Source organism: Bos indicus, chromosome 14 (genome assembly GCF_029378745.1).
Source record: "Bos indicus isolate NIAB-ARS_2022 breed Sahiwal x Tharparkar chromosome 14, NIAB-ARS_B.indTharparkar_mat_pri_1.0, whole genome shotgun sequence".
In the NCBI taxonomy this organism is placed as follows: domain Eukaryota; kingdom Metazoa; phylum Chordata; class Mammalia; order Artiodactyla; family Bovidae; genus Bos; species Bos indicus.
The window spans coordinates 2,893,282-2,915,279 of record NC_091773.1 but is presented as its reverse complement, the minus strand read 5'-3'; the positions used below and the strand labels follow the sequence as shown (position 1 = coordinate 2,915,279).

Below are 21,998 nucleotides of genomic sequence, written 5' to 3'. Positions count from 1 at the left end.
GGTGACCCAGCCTCAGGGGTCATGCACTGTGACCTCTGCTGCATCGGTCAGAATACTTGCCAAACAGCTAGATTCAAGAGGGGGTGCAGACCCCTCAACGGGAGGAGTGTCAAAGGTTTTTCAGTCATTTAAATAAACAGCCACGCTGACATTTATCGAGCCCTTATTCTGTGGAAGGCCCTGTGTACACGCATGAGCTTACACAGCTGTGCACACGTTCCTCCCGGGAACGACCGCTAAAGGCTTGTGAAGTAGTGATGAGGATCAGTCTCCTCTTACAAAAGAGGAAATGGAGGCACAGAGAGGTTAAGGAGAGCCCAGCCCAGGACCAGCAGCTGGAAGAGGCCGTGACCAGACCCATGTTGCTCTGCTGGCTGAAAACCGCCCATTTTTTCCGCTGCACTCAGATTAAACGTAGCCCCCCACCCTGCCTGGAGACGCCTTGCATCAGCTGGTCCCATTGTCCACGCTCACTGCCCTGGTCAGCCATGCAGGACCCAGCACCCCCCACCCACCCTCCCAGCCCCATCAGCGTCTCTGCCCAGCAGTTTCCTCCTCCAGTAGCCCCCTTCTTATGTCTTCTCCTGGCTGCCCCCTTCTCATCGTCTGCATTTCAGCTCAAGGGTCCCCTGCTCAGGGGTCCCCTCCCACTTTCCACTGCATCCCAGCCCTTGATACAAACTGAGACTATTCCATTGCTGTATTTGTCTTATTGTTGGCCTCTGCTGCTACTGCTAAATCTGCGAAATCGCTTCAGTCGTGTCCGACTCTGTGCGACCCCATAGACAGCAGCCCACCAGGCTCTGCTGTCCCTGGGATTCTCCAGGCAAGAACACTGGAGTGGGTTGCCATTTCCTTCTCCAATGCATGAAAGTGAAAAGTGAAAGTGAAGTTGCTCAGTCGTGTCCGACTCTTCGCAACCCCATAGACTGCAGCCTACCAGGCTCCTCCATCCATGGGATTTTCTAGGCAAAAGTACTGGAGTGGGGTGCCGTTGGCCTCTAGCCGCTAGGAAAAAAGATCCGTGAGAGAGGAGACTGTGTCCTTTTCATCTGTCGCCATCCTCTCCAGGGACTAGGCAGGCCTGGCACACAGTACGTCCAGCACCGAGTGGGCACCCAGTAAGTAGAGATGAGTGAGCGTCTGACTCAGTGCCCAGCCTCCCATCCTCTGTGGAATTCTGCATTTGCCCCGCCTGCCTCCATTCACTACGTGTCCACGTGTCTCTGCAGACTACTGATTTTGATCTACTTTAGATACTATTTTAGATAGACAGAGCATGTACACTTTTAGAGCTTCAAGTTCATTGTGTCCAGTTTTCACCATGACCCAAGCTGGTCCAACCTGCTCATTAGACAGATGGAGAAACTGAGGCTGTGACTTGCCCAAGGCTATGTGGCTGGCCATTGGTGGCCCCAAGACCATCACTGGAGCCCCCTGGGGGTTCGGGTCCACTCACTTTACCACTCTCTCCTGTTTCCACATCCTGGTGGGAAGTGCAGTTCTAAGAAGCCAGTGACCTGAGTGGGGTCCCTCAGGTTGTAAGTGCAAAGCTGGGGCCAGGACCTGTCCCTTCTGTGTTCCTCCAAGGCCTCCCAGACCCTTCCCTCCAGACTTGCTCCCCCTGACTGCACTAAGAGCCCGCCTGCGAGAGGCCCGGGTTAATGGAGCCTGAACTCCAGGAACTGTCCCCAAGAGTAGCCAGAGCTGCTTTAAAGAGAAAAGACCTCCACGAGAGGACCTCCAGCTCCACACTAGCATTTCCTGTTTCTGGAGCACAGGCCAGCGCCCTACGTGAGCCCTTTCGGAGCAGCAGCTGAGCGAGGTGCTCCCAGGGGATGGGCGGGTCCCTGGCCTGCAGGTTCTGCAACAAAGCAAGGAAGCGTGATGTCACCAGAGGGAGGTAAACAGACGGATGCTTCCTCTTTCGCTTCCATGGGCTCCTGTCTGACCCAGAAGGTTCTCAAACTACAGAAAAATTTTCCTCCCTGCCTGGACAGGTTGTCAGCTAGCACTTCTGGAGTTGTCCCTTTCTGGAAAGGGGAGGGTTCAAACCAAACCAAACCAGCAGGAAGTCCCAGAATATTGTGCTGGAACCCCAGAGGTGGAAGCCAGGAGGGCATCTGACACCGGCCCCACCCCCAACCTCACTTTACAGGCGGAGAGGCTGAGTTCCAAAGGGTTCAAGCGAATCCAGAAAGAGGATTCATGACCATGGTGAACAGACAAGCCCTCAATACTGTGGCTTTGCAGGGGATGGGTCAGAAAACTACTCATTCCAAATGGGATCTGGGCCAGAGCGGGAAGGGGCCAGGGCTGGAGAGCTGCCGCTCTGCCCTGGCTCTCTACTGGCCGGTCCCCTTACCTCTCTGAGCTCAGTCTCTGAGCCTCTCCGCTGGAGTAGTGGCTCCTGCCTCGTAGAATGACTGTGAGCACGAATGAGACAACAGATGTCACGATCCCAGCTGCCTACTCCCATACTCTTGCCTGAAGAATTCCACGGACAACCCTGACAGGCCATAGTCTATGGGGTCGCCAGGAGCTGGACATGACTCAGTGACTAGCACTTCAACTTTTCACACACATCCCAGCTTGGAAACTGGCCCAAACTAGGTCCTCAGTACTGTTTTCTATAAAATAAAGATAAGAGTGATAGCTTCCATAGCCGTCAGGAATAGATTAGGCAACACATGTCAGAAAACCTCAAATAACAATGGTTTATGCAAGATAAAAGCTCTCTCATGTTAGAAAACCCTGGAACTGCACAGTCCAGGGTTGGTGTAGAATGCCACAGTTACCAGATACCCAGGTGCCTTCCAGCTTTCTGCTCTGCTATTATATCACCTTGTCATGCAAAGTAGCTGCTAGAGATCCAGCCACCACATCCCAGCTCTGGGGGAACAGGAAGAAACAGGGTAGTGCATAAGAGCCTTCCTAGAAGCTGTGCCCAATGGCTCCTCACTCACTCTTTTCACAGAAGGCTGGGAAGTTTCCTTTTACTGGCTGGGCACTTTGCCATCCCCAGTAATTGTGACTCACTATAGTGTACACCTGTAAAGGTTCTGTTAGTAAGGAAGAAGGGAAGAGGAATATTAGAGCGATCAACAGTGTCTTATGGTTTTATAAAGTAGACATCATTGTCAAATGGCACTTTATTACCTGTAATCATGAGCCAAATATAAGGAACAGTTATCTGAATATCAGGAAAAAATTAAAATAGGTTTTTAAAATGACCCCTTTTTCATGAAGATGGCTCTGAAAGCAAAGAAGGAAGTGCCTCACTGCCCCAAAACCACAGCAAAGGCTTGGAAGGCCCAGGACATAGAGCAGCAGGGCTGCTCGGCCACCAAGAGAAGAAAGGTCTGCAGGACACCCGCCTTCGCAGCCCAAACCTCTCTGCAAAAGTGCCCCCAGGAGCCACACCTCTGAGCCCTGGGTGGCAGAGGAGGGATGGAACGATGGCTTAGAAGGACCTGGAGAATTTGCTGCTACTGAAGCCAGTCTAGTTCAGTGGGAGGTGGGGGTGGGCAGGGGCTGAGACTGAACAAGCCAGCCTGCGGGGGCTGGAGCGCTGTGCTAAGGGGGCTGCAGCAGCAAATCCGCCTGAGCAGAGAGGTGAATGATGACCCATTGTGTGCTGCCCCGGGGAGAGCAACCGGGGGGGCGGGGGGGGGGGGTGGCCGGGGCAGGGGAGGGGCCCAGAGAGACGAAGGAGCTGGAGCGCCACCCCCACACACCCCCAGCCCCCCCACCCCGCGCCCCCCACCGCTGCCGGCCTCCTGCTCTGCCGGGTCGGCCCTGAGGACCCTTCCCACAGGAGGCGGCGGGGCTCGGCCGTCTGCCAGTGCATGGCTGTGTGTGTGGAAGCTGGCCACGAGGGGCCCGCCTGGCTCCCTGGGGCTACAGTGTTGACTCAGGATGGCAGGTGAGGTCAGGCCAAGGCCCCCAAGCTGGGTCCTGTCCTCAGGGGCTCCACCTGGCCAGGCTGGGCGAGGAGCTCAGCCTGGGGTGGTCACCGGTAACCATGGCTGGGGGCAGGTGGGGCCCCTGCCCAAAAGCCAGGTAAACACAGATGCTCTGAGCTGAGGTGGTGGCGGGCGGGAGACACCAGGCTTTGGCAGCAGCAGTCAGCTCTTCATTCTGCTGCACTGGAGGGCTCCCTGGGCCTCCGATGGACTCCCAGCTCCGCTGCCCATGGGGCCCCTCCCTGCCTGGGTTTTATCAAGTAGGCCTGGTGAGGATCTTGGCCCAGAGCACCGAGTGGGGTCTACAGGAGGAGGTGAACTAAGATCCCACATGCCATGGGGCATGGCCAAAAAAAACCCCCAACAACCAAAGGGACATTCGCTCTTATCTGGCGGAGTGTGGTGTGGATTCAGTAATAAAGGACGTAGATAATTCTAAAATGACAAGGGGTACGGTTATCGATCTGCAGATATCACTTCAAACACCAGCGTTTAAAAAAGAGCTCTGTGAGCAGCTTGTGGTTGCCAAGGGGGAGCGAGGGAGACGGGGGGACTCGGAGCCTGGGGTTAGCAGATGCAGACTATTAACACAGAGAATGGGTGGGAAACAAGTTCCTGCTGCACAGTGTGGGGAGCGGTATTCAACAGACTGATAAGCCATAGTGGAGAAGAATGTGAAAGAGAATGTATACATACATAACTCAGTCACTTATCAACTTTAAGTTAAACAAAGTTAAGTTAAAATTTTGTTTTACTTCAATTAAACAAAAATAGGAGTTCTGCTGTTTTGCAAGTTGTGATACCTTGTTTATCTCATATATATGATAAATATATTGCTTATGTGTATATATATTAATAAATGCAGGCTCAGTCACTCAGTCATGTCTGTCCAATTCTTTGCAACCCTATGAACTGTAGCCCACCAGCTCCTCTGTCCATGGGGTTCCCCAGGTGAGAATACTAGACTGGGTTCCCATTTCCTCCTCCAGGGGATCTTCCCCACCCAGGGATCAAACCCACGTCTCTTGAATCTGGTGGATTCTTTACCACTGAGCCGCCTGGGAAGCCCATATATATATATAATTTACATATTTCTCTCTAACTTTTCCCAATTAGAATACAGTTGAGCATCTGTCAGGTCTGAACGAGCCAGGAAGTGTAACCAGGGCATGGATGCTCTGCTTTCATGATAAGGTGGCAAAACTCAGAGTGGAAGTGAGACGCTTTCCTTTCCGAAAAACCATCCTCCAGGACTCGGGATCTCTCGCCAATGGCAGCCAGCATGGTGACGCGACAAGATGGCCTTTCTGACTGGCTTGGGGGTTAAACAGACTTGGGGAGATATCACGGCATGAGAGGAACTTGGTCTATTCAAGAAGAGCTTATTTTTCATAAACGAATTTTAGTCTAAATAAAGACTTCACCTTAAGGGAAAGAGCAGAATTGCATGTTGACTCGGCACCTTCATTTACATGTCTTTATAAAGCGCTCAATAAAAATAGGTTCGAAATGATTGTAAGAAATCCGCCACAGTGCACGCTAAACTGTAGGCGCCATCTTTAGAATCCCTCCTCCCGCTTTTCTGTTTGGGGGGATGAGGTTCCGGTCCATGGCCCAAGATGCCGTGGGGAGCTGGCCCTGGGAACATGCCTCACCCACCCCAGCTCAGGGACCCCGTCAGCCACCGAGATGACCACCCTGTTGGACTTAAAGAGAAACACAGAGGCACAAGACAGGAAGGGAGAGGCATAGAGGGCCCTTGCCCCGTGCCGGCCCGTCTCCAAGAAGGAAAAGCAGACACCCGCACTGAGCAAGACTTCAGCACGCTTGGGGGCAAGTATGTGGAGCAGCCCCCGAGATGTGAGTCTGAGTCCTGGGCCCCCACTGCCTTGGCACATCACCTCGGTTAGGTACCTGGCCCTCTAGGGAGGTTCTGGAGTGTAGGAACCCAGCTGGCTGTGTCTGCGTTCCTGACACATGCTGCTGCTGCTGCTGCTAAGTCGCTTCAGTCGTGTCCGACTCTGTGTGACCCCATAGACAGCAGCCCACCAGGCTCTGCCGTCCCTGAGATTCTCTAGGCAAGAACACTGGAGTGGGTTGCCATTTCCTTCTCCAAAGCATGAAAGTGAAAAGTGAAAGTGAAGTCGCTCAGTCGTGTCCGACCTTCAGTGACCCCATGGACTTCAGCCCACCAGGCTCCTCTGTCCATGGGATTTTCCAGGCAAGAGTCCTGGTGTGGCTTGCCATTGCATTCTCCGTCCTGTCAATTAGTATCAGTGTTATGTGCACAGATGAATTTGTCTTCCGAACTTCCTTTTCAAGGATCATTACAGATTAGGGCTGTGGCGCAAGAGAAACAGAATGCCAACCACAGACATAACCCTACAGCCGCGTTAAACATACTGAAAAGAAACAGATGACGTTCATTTTAATAGTTCATTCATTTAACTCAACTTATCTAAGGTATTACCATTTCAGCTGGGATCAATGTACAGATTAATAAGGAGGTGCTCAACATTCTTCTCCCGTGCTGACTTTGAACTCGGGAGCAGCTCCCTTCACCACTGCCCGAGGCGGTGCCGGCCCAAGTGTGGCTGGTGTCCTTTAATCTGGGCAGCAAAGAACTAGAAAAGCCCAGCGCCAAGTACCAGCGAGCGTGGGCAGAGGGACAAGGGCAGGGCGGTGTGTGGGCACCGCATCGGAACGGAGCAGCAGGAGGCAGACCTGCCAGGCGGTGCCCTCTCCTGACCCCCTGGGGCTCCACGTCCTGGCCTGGAGGCCTCTGCTCCTCTCTGGTTCCAGGACCCGGTCCAGGGCCTGGCCTGGGGTGGGCAGCAGCTACTGAGGAATTTTTGCAGCAAGAACAGCAGGACCTGCTTGAGGGACCCCTCTGGGGCCAGAGGCGGGTGAGGGGCAGGCGGCTGGGCACTGCGGCCGCACCTCCCTCCCTCTCCAGGGCCTGGCGCGGGAAGGAGCTCCCCAAAAGGAACCTGCAGTGGGGCAAGGGCCGCATCTCAGGCAGTGACATTTTAAATGAACCCGCCCTCGGCTGACTCTCCCCAGGCCTTCATTTGAGGCTGATATCACACCGGCCCTCCCCCTGACTCTCCAGTGGGGAGCATTCCTAGATGTGGGAGCGGCTCCTTCCTTCCGTGAAGACCTGTGTGTAGTTCCTGGAAGGGCTCCAGGTGCTTGGAAAGGATGTCTCAGTGGGCCACCCTGGTGGGCGGGTGCCAGGGCCAGGGAGACTCAGGGCCCGGGTCCTTCCTCGCCCTGGCCACCCTCCACCAGGTGGCTGTCAACACCCCGGAGCTCACACACACACCCACAGACACGCACACATGCATGCACACCAGGAAATGCCAGCTGAGACAGAGGGGACTGGGCAGCAGCTGGGCCTCAGGCCACTGCCCCTCCCGCCCGTGGGCTCAGCCTGGCTTGGGGTTTGGAGGTGAAGCAGGATGGAGCTCGGAGATGACCCGAGCTTCCCTGGGGAGAGGGAGGCTTCTATGATGAGGCTGGAACTGCCCCATGAGGCTGGGCAAGCCGGCACCCCTGGAGAAGGCGTCCTTCCCTCTAGTGGGCGCAGGACCACCCTCCGGGCTGGTGGGAGAGCGCGTCCCTGCGCAGGCTCCTTAAGAGCCTCCATGGACTAACTCCTCTCTCAGGAATCTGTCCTTGTGACGGGAAGTGGGTGCTTCCAGGTTTGAACTCTCACTGACCTGGGAAGTAAGAGTTGAGTGAGTTTGGCCAAGTGGTCTGAAAACCCTTTCTAATGACAACGCTCCAGAGTGTGAGGCCCTAATAACTTCCAAGCAAGCACCATTTGCAGAGGGGTCTGCGTAGGGCAGGTCTGCCCCCCGCAGGGGTCTGGGCTTTCACAGCTGACCCACCCAGGGACATCTGCCTCCCCACGAGGACTGCTGTGTGCTTGAGGGTAAGGGGCTTACCTTGCCGGACCGTGGGTCCTATCTGCCAAATGAGGTGACACTGGTCATGGGTGGTAGGGGTGATGGATAAGAAAACACACCTGTGCACATAAAGCATCAGTTAGGTGTGTAATCAGAGGCCATTGGTGCACCATTGCTGTGGGTGGTCTCTCGCCTCCCTCTAACCCAGCAAGGCTCTGCAGCGTGCTGGGGGTCCCAAGGAGGGGAGAATCTGGGGCAGAGTGGCGCAGGGCATCAGCATTTCCCAAGGGTCCTCTTTGCCCTCACCCCAGCCTCTCGGGGTTGGCATGGCCATCACCCTCACAGTTAGCGAAGGATGGACGCTGAGGTTGGTCATGGGTCCAGTGCAGGTACCCTTTCAATCTGATGGGTGCTGGGCAGGACCCTGTCTCAGGAGAAGTTCCCTCGTGAGCAGGGGCTGACCTGAGGCCCTGGAGCCAAAATTAACCGAGAGGTCAGACTGGTTCCAAGGTTGGAGCCCGAGGGCAGGCACAGGGCAGATGAGCCTTATGGTCAGAGGGACCCGATGAGATTTCAAGAGAAGTAACTGGGTGGGGAGGGCCGTCGCCCCAGCCTGGGTGCAGAAAGCAGGGAGGGAGGGCTTCCTGGAAGAGGAGATATCTGAGCCAATGAAAGGTAAGTCAGAGTTATCGGAGAGAAAGGAGGGGGGCGTGCATTCCAGGGCGGTGGGGACAGCAGGTGCAGTGGGAGACCACCTTGAGTGACCTTGGGCTTCCCTCTGGGGCCCCCGAGTGGGCTGGTACCTGACTTCTCTTTTCCCACCCATTTACTGTCAGCTATCTATTTTTATTTGTCTTGATTCCTAGTCCGGATGAGTTAAGGCAGCTCTCACATCTGTCACCTTCCCCTCCGAGCGCACAGTGGCGGCCGGACCGCAGCTTCCTGTCTGCCTTCGCGCAGCGGAGGACAAGTGCCATCACCCAGCCGTGCAGGCCCTGAGCCCACGCCTCCCAGGCAGCTCCGCACAGCGGCTCCGGCTCTGCAGCCACAGGCGTCTACGCAGGCTCCTGGCACCGGGGCCACGGGTTCCCGGGTCTTCCTTCTACCATCCTTTCCTGCCTAGAATTTTCTTTAAGGGAGACACTTCTTGGGGGGCAGTCTGGTTTCAGAGTAGACATCCCCTGGGCCGCCAGCCTGCTGGGGCCCGAGACAGCCCCGGAGGCAGCGGACTGTCTTCCCTGCCTCTTTTAGAGGTCACTCGTTTTGTCTTGCATCTGTCCTATCTCAGCGTTTCCCTAGCTCCAGGCCACCTCCTCAGGGACGAGGGGGCTGGGGTAGTTTCTTGGTGATTGAATTTAGGGAAGTATCTTTACTGTAATTGTATTATGTTAAACACAATAGAGTTCCAGAAATAGATGAAACCATCGACTTTCTCTTTTTTTTCCTGATAAGGTGTTTACAAAGGACACGTCCATCCATCCTCATACAGACACCCCCAGCCCCACCCACTAAAGGAGCACAGACCCAGCCTGTCCCTGCGCTGAGGTTGCGGTCACCACACTCGGCTCTCCAGGGTTTCCTTATATGTGTGTGTGTGTTGTCCACGCTTATTAAATGACATCATAGTGTCTATTTTCCTGTGACTGTTCTTTTTACTCACCACTGGGTCAGTGAATCACTGCTAAACGTCACCCCGTGGTGCAGGTGGACGCTGATCAGTGCTCAGCGGAACCTTATGCTTTTGTCAAGCACTCCTTGTGCACCTAGCACTTTGTGCCAGACACAGAGCTGGGCACCGGGAACTGATAAGACAGGGTAAGAACAGCGTGCCCGGGGTCCTCCGGCCATGAGCACTGGGCAGGACCCATGTCAGGGCAGATTCTAATTCAGCTCTTGGTTGGGGTTCAGTCCCTAAGGCTCCTCTGTCCTCCATTGTCTCCCAGAGTTTGCTCAGATTCATATCCTTTGAGTCGGTGATGCCATCCAACCATCTCATTCTTTGTTGTCCCCTTATCCTCCGACCCTCAATCCTTCCCAGCATCAGAGTCTTTCAATGAGTCAGCTCTTCTCATTAGGTGGCCAAAGTATTGGAGCTTCAGCATCAGTCCTTCCAGTGAACATTCAGGGTTGATTTCCTTTAGGATGGACTGGTTGTATCTCCTTGCAGTCCAAGGGACTCTTCAGCTCTGCTACCAGCCAAAGTTGTTGTGCATGGCAGCGGTCAGCATACAGTTGGCATAAATGTTTGTTGAGCAGAGCTAAAGGTTTTTATTTGTAGGAGGGAAGGCTGTTACTTCCATTTTGCAACTGACAGAATGTAGCATCAGCCCAGTGATTTTGAAGCCTGGCTTAGGTCGCCCAGGGTGCCTGTAGGACCACAGCTGCCTGGGTTCGGCCAACGCCCGGCCCTCCACAGCTCAGGGAGGGGCCCGGCAGAAGGGTTTGTTGAAACGTTCCATGGAGTCCTTTCCTGCAGCCAACATGAAGACTGTGTGCACTCTGCAAAATCCCGCGAGATGCTGAGGGCAGACCGGGCAGTCTCCATGTGGGCCTGGGCGGTCTGCATTCCCAGCACACGGCTTCCTCTTATTCATTAGTTTTTTAAAGAGGAAGCAAAGTTTAATGATGGGGTATGGCTGGTTGGGCAGAAACGCGCTGCTTGGGCAGGGCAGGCTCACTGGGCAAGGGGGCCCTTCCTGCAGCATGGTTACCCTGACGACCAGCAGCACCTGCGCTGTCTGCTGTGACCCCATCACCTCACATCTCTCCGTGATGTGGGCATCACCTGACGCCCTCTACCTGAGCCTACGTGCCGTCTATCATAACTGCCCTCTCTGGCTGTGTTACATTCTCCCATCCTTTCTGCCACAGGAGAGGGAAGAAAGGGCCCAGACCTCCCCGCCCCACACACACAAGCGGCCTGCAGAGTGTCCCATTCGATGTCCACAGGCCTGCCAACGTCTTCTGTCCCGGAGGCTCCTCTGCCCGCCGCCTGCCTGTTCCCCGTGCGGTCTTCCTGCACGAGTGGGAGGAGGTGGGGTAGGGCAGGGGCAGGTCAGGTAGCCTGCAGGGAAGCCTGAAAGTACCACGCATCTGGGGGGAACGTGGGCGAATCTGGGGAGCACAGGAGGGGCACAGGCAGAGGCGGGGCTGGAGCGAGCCCCCAGGGTGGACGTTTAATCCAGGGGTGAGTGATGGCTGGCCTGCCCGAACAGTGACAATGCCCACATGCTGTCGTGTGGACAAGACTGTTCCTACTGATCACTGATCACTGATCACCTACTTTCTCCCTTCTTCAAGGGACAGAGGGATGTTGCCTTCAGAATGTCTACCAGTGTTTGCCAGACCAGACTTGTTTTTCCCCTATGTCTGTGGTTGTTACGGCAAGGTTTTTTCATTGGAGACCATTTCGCTTTCATATCAACCACCAAGTCCTCAATAAACTGGTTACATTTGCATATTTATATCTACATACGAAGATATTACACCCTATCACATGTGGCTCTGAAGCAGCAAAGGAAACAGTCGAGAAAGCTGTGCATCTGGGCACTAAACCAGCTGGGGAGATGTGGGAGAGTGAGGTCACAGCTTTTTCATTCAAAGTAAAAGCATATCTGTTTATCCATCCATCCACTGATGGATGTTTGGGTTATTACCTTCTGGCTATTCTAAAAATGCTGTTAAAAACATGGGAGCACAAACACTTGAGTCCTGGCTTTCAGTTATTTTGCACGGCTATCCAGGAGCTGAACTGCTGGATCAAATGGCAATTCTACGTTTAATTTCTTGAGAAACAGCCATACCATTTTCCACAGTGACTGCACCATTTTACATTCCTACCAACAAGGTACAAGGGTTCCAATTTATCCACACCGTGGCCAACAGTAGTCCTTTTTATTTTATTTTTTAATAGTAGCTATCCTAGTGTGTGTGAGGTGGGGTTTGATTTACATTTCTCTAGTGCTTAGTGAACACATATTCCTGTACTTTTTGTATATCTTCTTTGGTGAAACATCTATTCAATCCTTTATACATTTAAAAAAATTGCGTTGTTTTGTTGTTGAGCTATGGACTATTAATCCCTATTAATCATGTATCTGATAATATATGATTTGCAAACATTTTCTCTTATTCTGTGGATGGTCTTTTTGCTTTTTCCACATTGCCCTCTGTTGCACCAAAACTGTTTAGTTTTGATGAAATCATCTACTTTTCTTTCATTGCCTGTGTTTTTGAGATCAGATGCAAAGCACTGCTAAATCCAATGCTATGAAGCTCCCCCACCATTTCCTATATTTTTTCAAAAGAATTGTTCAGTTCAGTTCAGTTCAGTTGCTCAGTTGTGTCCGACTCTTTGAGACCCCATGAATCGCAGCACGCCAGGCCTCCCTGTCCGTCACTAACTCCCGGAGTTCACTCAGACTCACATCCATCGAGTCAGTGATGCCATCCAGCCATCTCATCCTCTGTCGTCCCCTTCTCCTCCTGCCCCCAATCCCTCCCAGCATCAGAGTCTTTTCCAGTGAGTCAACTCTTCACATGAGGTGGCCAAAGTACTGGAGTTTCAGCTTTAGCATCATTCCTTCCAAAGAAATCCCAGGGCTGATCTCCTTCAGAATGGACTGGTTGGATCTCCTTGCACTCCAAGGGACTCTCAAGAGTCTTCTCCAACACCACAGTTCAAAAGCATCAATTCTTCGGCACTCAGCCTTCTTCACAGTCCAACTCTCACATCCATACATGATCACTAGAAAAACCATAGCCTTGACTAGACGGACCTTTGTTGGCAAAGTAATGTCTCTGCTTTTGAATATGCTATCTAGGTTGGTCATAACTTTCCTTCCAAGGAGTAAGTGTCTTTTAATTTCATGGCTGCAGTCACCATCTGCAGTGATTTTGGAGCCCCCAAAAATAAAGTCTGACACTGTTTCCACTGTTTCCCCATCTAATTCCCATGAAGTGATGGGACCGGATGCCATGATCTTTGTTTTCTGAATGTTGAGCTTTAAGCCAACTTTTCCACTCTCCTCTTTCACTTTCATCAAGAGGCTTTTGAGTTCCTCTTCACTTTCTGCCATAAGGGTGGTGTCATCTGCATATCTGAGGTTATTGATATTTCTCCTGGCAATCTTGATTCCAGCTTGTGCTTCTTCCAGCCCAGCGTTTCTCATGATGTACTCTGCATAGAAGTTAAATACGCAGGGTGATAATATACAGCCTTGACGTACTCCTTTTCCTATTTGGAACCAGTCTGTTGTTCCGTGTCCAGTTCTGACTGTTGCTTCCTGACCTGCATACAGATTTCTCAAGAGGCAGGTCAGGTGGTCTGGTATTCCCATCTCTTTCGGAATTTCCCATAGTTTATTGTGATCCACACAGTCAAAGGCTATGGCACAGTCAATAAAGCAGAGATAGATGTTTTTCTGGAACTCTCTTGCTTTTTCCATGATCCAGCGGATGTTGGCAATTTGATCTGTGGTTCCTCTGCCTTTTCTAAAACCAGCTTGAACATCAGGAAGTTCACGGTTCACATATAATCCTTACAAAAATGCCCAAAGAAGTGTTGATAGACTGCACTCCTTATAAATACTATTAAAAAATAACTTATGGAATCCAAATTCCATTCCAGAAAATTAACCATTTCAAGGTAAACAACTTCAGTTCAGTTCAGTCGCTCAGCCGTGTCCGACTCTTTGCGACCCCATGAACTGCAGCACACCGGGCCTCCCTGTCCATCACCAACTCCCGGAGTTCACTCAGACTCATGTCCATCGAGTCAGTGATGCCATCCAGCCATCTCATCCTCTGTCGTCCCCTTCTCCTCCTGCCCCCAATCCCTCCCAGCATCAGGGTCTTTTCCAATGAGTCAACTCTTGGCATGAGGTGGCCAAACAACTTAGCGTCATTTAGTAAATTCACAGTGTATGCGTGCCTCCTATTTCTGCATCAGAAGCATTTTCATACCTGTTTTCCCACTTGATCTACACAGTAATCCTGAGAGCCAGGCCGAACGGTAAACAAATTACACAGGCTGAAGGGGAGGGAGGGGAAACTATTTCTGAAAGACTGTTGCCAGGCAGGTACTGTGCCAGCAAGTTCTTTAACTCATCAACTTAAAGAACTCAAGTTCTCACCTTGACTCTGATGTGATACCCACCCCGGCTGTGAGCTTGTCAGCTGGGCTCAGCTGCTCCCTTCTTCCCTCATCTGGATGTCAGCCTCTAAGTGACCCTTTCACGCACTGGCGATTTCGATTGCTGGCTACGTCCACTTCTATCTCCAGTCCATCAGCACTCTCAAGAATGGGGCAAATCTTACTGCAGGCACTAGGAAGTCCCTAGGGAATGAGCAACAGGGGCTCATCAGAAAGCAAGAGTGAGGTGCTAGGAGTCCTTTCAAGGTCACCTGGTCCCTTCTCCAATGCTAATGATGAGGAAAGGAAGGCCCTAGAAAAGGGGGAATTGCATAGCCCCGTCCACAGCCCGGCGGGACTTTCTTAAGCTCCCCTCCTTAAACCCTTCCACCTGCAGAAGGAAAAGGGACACCTGCGCCTGTGTGAACCTCACCAGGTTCCCACCGAGATCGCTGCCTCGTGTTTACCTCCTGAGTCCTGGCCACACCCGGCAGCGTGTGAACACACAGGAAGCCAAGGCTGGGGCGGCGAGGAATGCGACCTCAAGCTCACACAGCTCACTCGGGGCAGACGCCAGCCCAGGTCCTTGCACACCCACGGCTCTGCTGTGCACACCTCCAGCAGCGTCTGTGGTCCTCCTGAGGACTGCACGTTCTCATGTGACAGACTCCACCCTGCCCTCCGCTGAGGCCTCCAGCAACCCCAACACAGTGGAGAGAGCCAGACCAGTGTGAGCAAAATCGGTCTTTCCTTTAAAGTCAGTGGCTGCCATTACCCGTCACGGCTTACCAATGAAGGCCAGGGATGTCGGGCAGCCGCCAGATCTGACTCATGATCTTAGATGACTTAACAGTGAAACACAAATCCCGCGTGAGTCAGGCTGCAGCTGGTGGGGCCTCACCAGGCTGGAAACGTTGAAGGAATCCTTTGGCCTCCGGATCCACCCCACCCCAACCCTGTTTTGATTTTGACCTTGCTTTGTTGTTATTGTTTGACATTATTATTAAGCATTTCAGGGTTTTTTTTTTTTTTTTTTTTAAGAATCATATATTATTAGAACTAGAAAAGTTCCTTTGCCATCATTTCCCACCCGGTTTTACAGATGCTGTCCAAGGTCTGCTGGGAGGCAAAAATAGGACTGGGGCCTGTGTCCCCCCCGAGTTCTGTGCCAGTGACCGGGCACCGAAACCAGCCTCTTGGCCTCAGCCTGTGGCTGGGGAGGCTCACGGTCCACTGGGAACAAGCCAGGCCTGCCGCTGGTCGGGGAAGAACTCTGTCCATCCACCGACTCTCCTCAGTCCTGCGCTCCCCGGATTCTATTCTAGCCCCGCCCACCCCGCCCCCTTTCCTGCTGAATTTTACTCAATCTCATAGCGGATTTGGGCAGCCTTAGGTTAAGCAGGCAAAGTTATTAACCGGGCGCCCTTGGCTCGCTGGCCTTTCCTGCCATCCAACGCCCGGCCAGGCCAACTCCACGGCCCTGCTTGCAGGAGGGCTTCCTGGAGTCGGCGGCGGCACGAGGGGGCCCTGGCCTTTTACTCCTTCCAGGGTTGGGCTCAGGGACTTGCAGGAGACTCCCGCACCCTCGGCGCTCGTGGGCTGGTCCGAGCCCACCTGGCGACCCCGCCACCCCTTCCGGGTTTCCCGGGAGCGGAGGCGGCCGGCTGGGAGAGGATAGGCTGACGGATTGGTGAGTTGGGATCGCAGACGCCGCGCACGCGCGGGAGCCCGCCGAGCCGTTTAGGAAATGACTAGCTCGCGCGCCAGGCCCCGGGCCAGTCCCGCAGGCCCCGCCCCTCTCCGACAGGCCCCGCCCTGCCCGCTTCGCCTCTCCAGGCCCCGCCCCCCTCCGATAGGCTCCAACCTCCCCTCCCCGCCTCTCCAGGCCACGCGCCCACACCTGGCCCCGCCCCGCGCCCCGCCCAGCGGACAGCGATGTCCGAGGACCAGCCGGCTGCCGCTAGCGCGGGTGCTGGGCAGAGCGGCGGGCGGGGTTGCGGCCCGAAGTCCGGGCCGGGTGGCCCGAGGCGCCCGAGCCCGGTGTGCCCAGTCGGCCTCGGCCGCGGCGGCGGGGCAGCCATGGCGGAGGCCGCGCCGCATCACCCGGCGCTGCCCTCGGGGTTGCTGGAGCTGTGCGCGCTGCTGGGGGCCCCTCGGGACAGCCTTCGCTGCTCGGAGCAGGTGAGGGCGCGGCGCGGTCACGGCGCGGGCGGGGCGGGGCAGCGGCGACGGGCCTGTGCGCACGGAGCCCCAGGCGTCCGCGGGGCTGGGGCGCTGCGCCCGGGTCCGGCGCGGCGGCCGCCTCAAGCCGCCGGTGTGGGAGCAGCTGCCGGCCGGCCCCCCAGCCGCTGTGGAGTCGCGAGCGGCTGCGGGCTAGGGGCTCCCGCCCGCTCCGCTCCTTCCGGAAAACAGCTCCGGCGGGACCCGGTGCAGGTGCACCGCGGAGAGCCGGCTGGAGACAGCGCGCGTCCGTCGGCCTGCTTCTTAAGCGCTTCGGCCGCTCGGCTTTTCCGTCTCAGGGCGCCCATCTGGGCCAGGTGGAGACGCGGCCGGGCCGCCTGCACTTCCGAGGCGTCCAGGACCAAATCTTTGTCCGCTGTTAAGTGATTTTACTCATTCCACAGATTCTGTGTCTCCTAGGTGCCGGGGCTCTTCTAGGCAGGTCATAAGGATGTTTTTGGTAGATTTAAGGACCGCCTTAATGTATTTTGCATTTAGATGGTAAGCGATGAAAGGAGCTGTTTTTCTCTGTAAAACACTTTACAATCCGCCTCCCCCTGTTCTCCGCTCTGCACCCTGGTAGCAGAAGTGTCAAGCTCCTATCCCTTTCTCTGGGACGGCAGCTTGGGACATTCTTGTTTCTTCCCTGTGTTCTCACTTTTTCTTAGTTCCGGAGCCCTGGCTCTCTCTGGAGTGGGTCTGCGGCCCTCCCCCTTGTTCCAGATGCCTGTGACGCTGTCATTTTTCTCTTGGTAGTGGCGATGCCCGGTGTGTTCAGAGTCCCTGACCCTGCTGCCCTTACGCCAGCAGGTCCTTTCCTCTGGTTCCGGATGACATTAAGGAAAGGCAGAGAAAGGCATTTGAGTATTTAAGGCAGCCGGGTTGAATGGACATTACCCAGAGGCACTAAATGTTGTAAAATGATCCTGATACATGTCTGGTAATGGCTTAGTGGTCTCTACTCCTTGGCTTTATATAAGGCCAATTTCCACAATTTCTGCATTTCCCTCCTCCTCTCTGTCAACCCTCTCAGTCTGGGTCCCTCTTTGATCTATTGTGTCCTCTGACCCTTGTGGATTGAGTCAAGCCATCTCCCTGCCTCTCAGTGCCAAGTGGCATTCCCCCCTTTTTCTTCTGACGGGAAATGACCTGGTTTCGGTTGTGGTCTTCTCTGCAGTTAGGCTGTCTTGTGTCTCTAGTGATTACAACACTGTCTCTTAGTTGCCATGATGTGAAGGGATGAATCAACTGGAGTAGTTACAGTGGTACTTTCCTGAGCTAAACAGACTACAGCGTTTCCCAAGGCAAGTGGGCAGTCGGCCATTCTGCATTTGAGTCTTCATCCTCTTTTTATACTTTGCTTCTGTTAGGGCTTGGGCAGACGGTGGAAGGAACAGTGGTTGAAGGAGCAGGAGAAAAAGCATTGTGGTGGGATGGAGTAACATCCTCCTTCTAAGACCAACATTAATGTTACAGGTAACCGAACGTAGGATATCATTCATTCAGTTCTATTTTCAGCTGTTATATTATTTTAAATGTTCAAGTCTTTTCAGTTCAGTTCACTTGCTCAGTCGTGTCCGACTCTTTGCAACCCCGTGGACTGCAGCACACGAGGCCTCCCTGTCCATCACCAACTCCCAGAGCTTACTCCAACCTATGTCCGCCGAGTTGGTGATGCCATCCAACCATCTCATCCTCTGTCGTCCCCTTCTCCTCCTGCCCTCAATCTATCCCAGCATAGGGTTTTTTCAAATGAGTCAGCTCTTCACATCAGGTGGCCAAAGTATTGGAGTTTCAGCTTCAACATCAGTCCTTCCAATGAATATTCAGGACTGATTTCCTTTAGGATGGACTGGTTGGATCTCCTTGCAGTCCAAGGGACTCTCAAGAGTCTTCTCCAACACCACAGTTCAAAAGCATCAATTCTTCACCACTCAGCTTTCTTTATAGTCCAACTCTCACGTCCAAACATGACTACTGGAAAAACCACAGCTTTGACTAGATGGACCTTTGTTGGCAAAGTAACATCTCTGCTTTTTAATATGCCATCTAGGTTGGTCATAACTTTCCTTCCAAGGAGTAAGCATCTTTTCATATCATGGCTGCAGTCACCACCTGCAGTGATTTTGGAGCCCCCCAAAAATAAAATCTGCCACTGTTTCCACTGTTTTCCAAGTCTTTTAAATGAGGTTTAGGTTTTACTTCTTAAAAATCATCGTTTGTCTCTGATTCAGTCATTCCTATTTGGTGACACATGAAAACAGAAACCCAGAGATATGAGCCAGGACCAGTTTGATGTTAGGCTAGTGTAGTGTCCTAACTTTTTGTTTTATTTATTCCTTAGATAGGGTGCTGTTTGTTTTATTGAGGTTAGTGACAAAGAATTCAAGCATACAGTTCAATCCCTAGTGAGTTATTGTGGTCAGTTACATTTCCCTCCACTCATTGGTTGCTATGGAGACTAGACGCAGAGATGCGAAGGCATCCATCATAAATCCGTCACAGGATGATGGAAAAGTGCTCAGAGCCCCTTTCATAGTGTAGGTGACTGGCGTAAATCTTGTGTATGGAAGCACATTTTTATGTGTTTTTTTTTTTAGAGGTAAGCCTTCTGGCTTTCAATTTCTAGAGCAGCACCATCTGACAGAACTTTCTAGATGATGACAACCAGTACTGTTCACCTTCACCACACAGTGTGGTAGCCACTGGCCGCAGGTGGCTACTGGCTGCCTGAAGTGTGGCTAGTGCCACTGAGGAACCAAATTTTATATTTCACTTAATTTTAATTAATTTAAGTAGTCAGATGTGGCTACTGGTGACTGTGTTGGACTTTCCTGGAGCATTAAAAAAAACAACAACTCTATTTCTGTTTTATTTCACAAATGACAGCCAGTCCCATAGTGAAAATCAATGCCTTTATATCATCTAACGAATTTAGAGTGTTGTGGTTTTTACTTTTTAGTAAGTTCTTGTCTGGGAGACGAGAGCAGGAAACTACCCTGGGTGGAGTCTGTGAAAAAGGACCTCGTCTTCCTCCTGGGGCTGGGGCGGGTGAAGGGCGGTTGCAATATGTATCAGAGAGTAACATGAACCCTTTGGGGTCAAAGGTTGAACTTTCAGGAGTTTAGTGTAATTACAGAGTCGGGGATGCCCGAGCATGTACAGGTAACTGCCCGTTGTTTAGCGTGATGCAGACTTGAGAGCAGCCCAGCTGTCTGTCAGAAGGGGACTGGGCAAAAGCAGTGCTAAACTGTCCACAGTGGGACACCCCAGAGGGTCCACATGGGCTCCCCTGGTGGCGCTGGTGCTAAAGATCCCACCTGCCAGTGCAGGAGACGTAACAGATGCGGGCTTGATCCCTGGGTCGAGCAGATTCCCTGGAGGAGGGCATGCAGCCCACTCCAGTGCTCTTGCCTGGAGACGCGCATGGACAGAGGAGCTTGGTAGGCTCCAGTCCGTGGGGTCACAAAGAGACAGGACTTAGCACAAAGTGTCAACAGGGGAGTCAGCACACTGTATGGTTACATGGGGAAAGGCTAATGAAGTCATTTAAATATGGTGATTGCGTTTATGAAAAATCGTTTATACGTTTAGGAAAGGATCAGCCTGTGTCCCATGCGATGTGGAGCATGGCTTTAGAGGCGTGGGATTGTGGGGGAGGCATTCCCTTCCTATTGTTATTGTTACTATTTTTTTTTAAATGAGACTGTATTGCTTATCTAATCAGAGAAGACAACAGGGATTTCCATTTTGGGGACAACAAAGACAGATGTGTGAGGAACGGCCAAGTCCAGGTTGGCTGCGTTGTGGCCACATGACTTTCACTGACTGAAGGGAACTAGTGGGAGTTCACGGGCTTGAGCATAATTTTCCGTGCAGACTGAGCACGCCTCCAGAGATCACGAGTGCCAGGGGACTGGATGAACAGCACCCCCACAGGGCCATCCTGTGTGCTGACCGTGGGGCCAGAAAGAGGAGGGCAGCACATCCCCGCCCCACCCTTCTGAGGGTGACACAGGACCACTGTGTCGGCAGCGACGCTCTGGGGGTGCTGTGAGAGGGGAGGTGGACTCTGGATGGTGACATTCCAGGAGGTGGTGAGCCAGGCGTGAGGCCGGAGGGGGCGTGCGGCCCTGGCTGCAGGATGAGGAAAGGCCCCCTCCAGTGAGTGTGAGAGAAGAGCAGTCGCTGGTGAGGAGGGGGGCTGAAGCATGAGCTGGGCACTGTCCCGCAGAGCAAAGAGCAGGAAGAAGCACAGCATTGTGACAGGCGCGTGTATCGAGGCGACTGAGGACTTGAGCATGACTGAGACATGAGCAGCTTGGGCACCCTGGCTTTGGAAGCGGGCCGGCTGCTGCCTGGGTGCACAAGCAGTGCGGGGCCTGTCTGACCCAGGATACGTGCACTGTGGGACCCCTGCATGGAGTACGTAGTGAGGATGGTAATGAGTAGAAACAGAGACCTTTTTTTAGGTCTGGCTTCCCAGGCAGTGCTAGTGGTAAAGAACCAGCTTGCCAATGCGCAAGACGTAAGAGGTGCAGGTTCGATCCCTGGGTCGGGACAATCCCCTGGAGAAGGGCATGGCAACCCACTCCAGTATTCTGGCCTGGAAAATTCCATGGACTGTATAGTCCCTGGGGTGGCAAAGAGTCAGACATGACTGAGCAACGTTCACTTTCACTTTTCTAACGACGACGACAACAAAAGCTGTCTCGTGCCGTGTGGAGAGGGCCTGTCTGTTCCTCTGGCTGTGGACTGTGATCTGCTCCAGGAGCTGTTGCACCCTGAGGGGAGGCACTGCCCAGTCTCTGTGGATGCAGCATCTCACACGAGGAGGAAGTAGACCAGCACGTGTTCATAGTGGATTGGTCTAAACTGCTGGAGTTTGATAGGAAGGTTTTAGAGAAGGTTTCACGTGTGTGAAGACAAGGTTTCCTTTCATACACGAAGATTTTAAATTATACAGTAAGGATTTCCCATGTTTGGTCTTGGTTCCTACTGATCAAGGACCTACTGGTCCTTGGCATTAACTTTTCCCCCTAAGAATAAGCAAACTTTATCTGAATTCAGATTACATCTCATGAACATGAGCCTGTTGAGCTCAGAGTGTATTTCCTGACTGAAAATGCTGTTATTATAGAAGTCCTTTGAAGTCTAGGTGTCCCCTGTTATACCTCTGATTCTTACTGAAATGTTGTTGCTGGCTGTTCTTCTTTGCCAATCAAGGTCACATTTTTCTGGTGACAGTGGTGTTCTTCCTCATGCCATTTCTAGGCTCCCTCAAAGGCCCTAGGATACCCACTCCCCACCGTGCCCCAGGCCACCTCTTTCCTTCCCTACCTTTTATACCCAGAGATTCCTGTTTTAAACTTGGCTATCTTTAGCTGGCTCAGCACCCCCTCCTCCTCACTCACAGACTGAGGTTCATATGCCTTCCTTGGAAGATCTGACATCAACCTGGTGCCTGTGTTTGTTTAGTCGTAACTCACCAGAAAGAACTCCCTTAGGTATTTAGTTTGATAGGAAAGAGTTAGAAGATGCCTTATGTTATATGGGGGAAGGGTGAAAAGATAAAAGCTTAACAAAATCTTGGACCAAGTTAGAGCTGAAAAGAATTGAGGCTAAAAGAGCCCCTTTTGTGGATGCTGGGATGGCCATGCAGATGGGGGAGGAGGCAGCTGCTCTCTGTGTCCAGCAGGGCCTCCCTCACTCCCCTTTGCGTCCCTCTACGTCAGAGGCGACACAAGCAGCATGCGTGCTGGGCCGGCT

At 53.0% G+C, this 21,998-nt stretch overlaps 1 protein-coding gene across 6 annotated transcripts in view; it reads left to right on the top strand.

Moving 5' to 3' along the window:
- The first annotated feature begins 15,922 nt into the window (after positions 1–15,922).
- DENND3 (DENN domain containing 3) overlaps positions 15,923–21,998 on the top strand; it is a 50,474-nt gene continuing 44,398 nt past the window's right edge. For 2 of the 6 annotated variants that reach the window (XM_070802362.1, XM_070802361.1), the window contains exon 1: positions 15,942–16,190. In XM_070802362.1, coding sequence (XP_070658463.1) covers positions 15,945–16,190 — 246 coding nt within the window. In that variant the 5' untranslated portion in view covers positions 15,942–15,944. Of the gene's footprint in view, positions 16,191–17,681; positions 17,706–21,998 lie in introns of those variants that run through there. The other 4 variants (XM_070802364.1, XM_070802360.1, XR_011570461.1 and 1 more) reach the window with 3 other exon arrangements.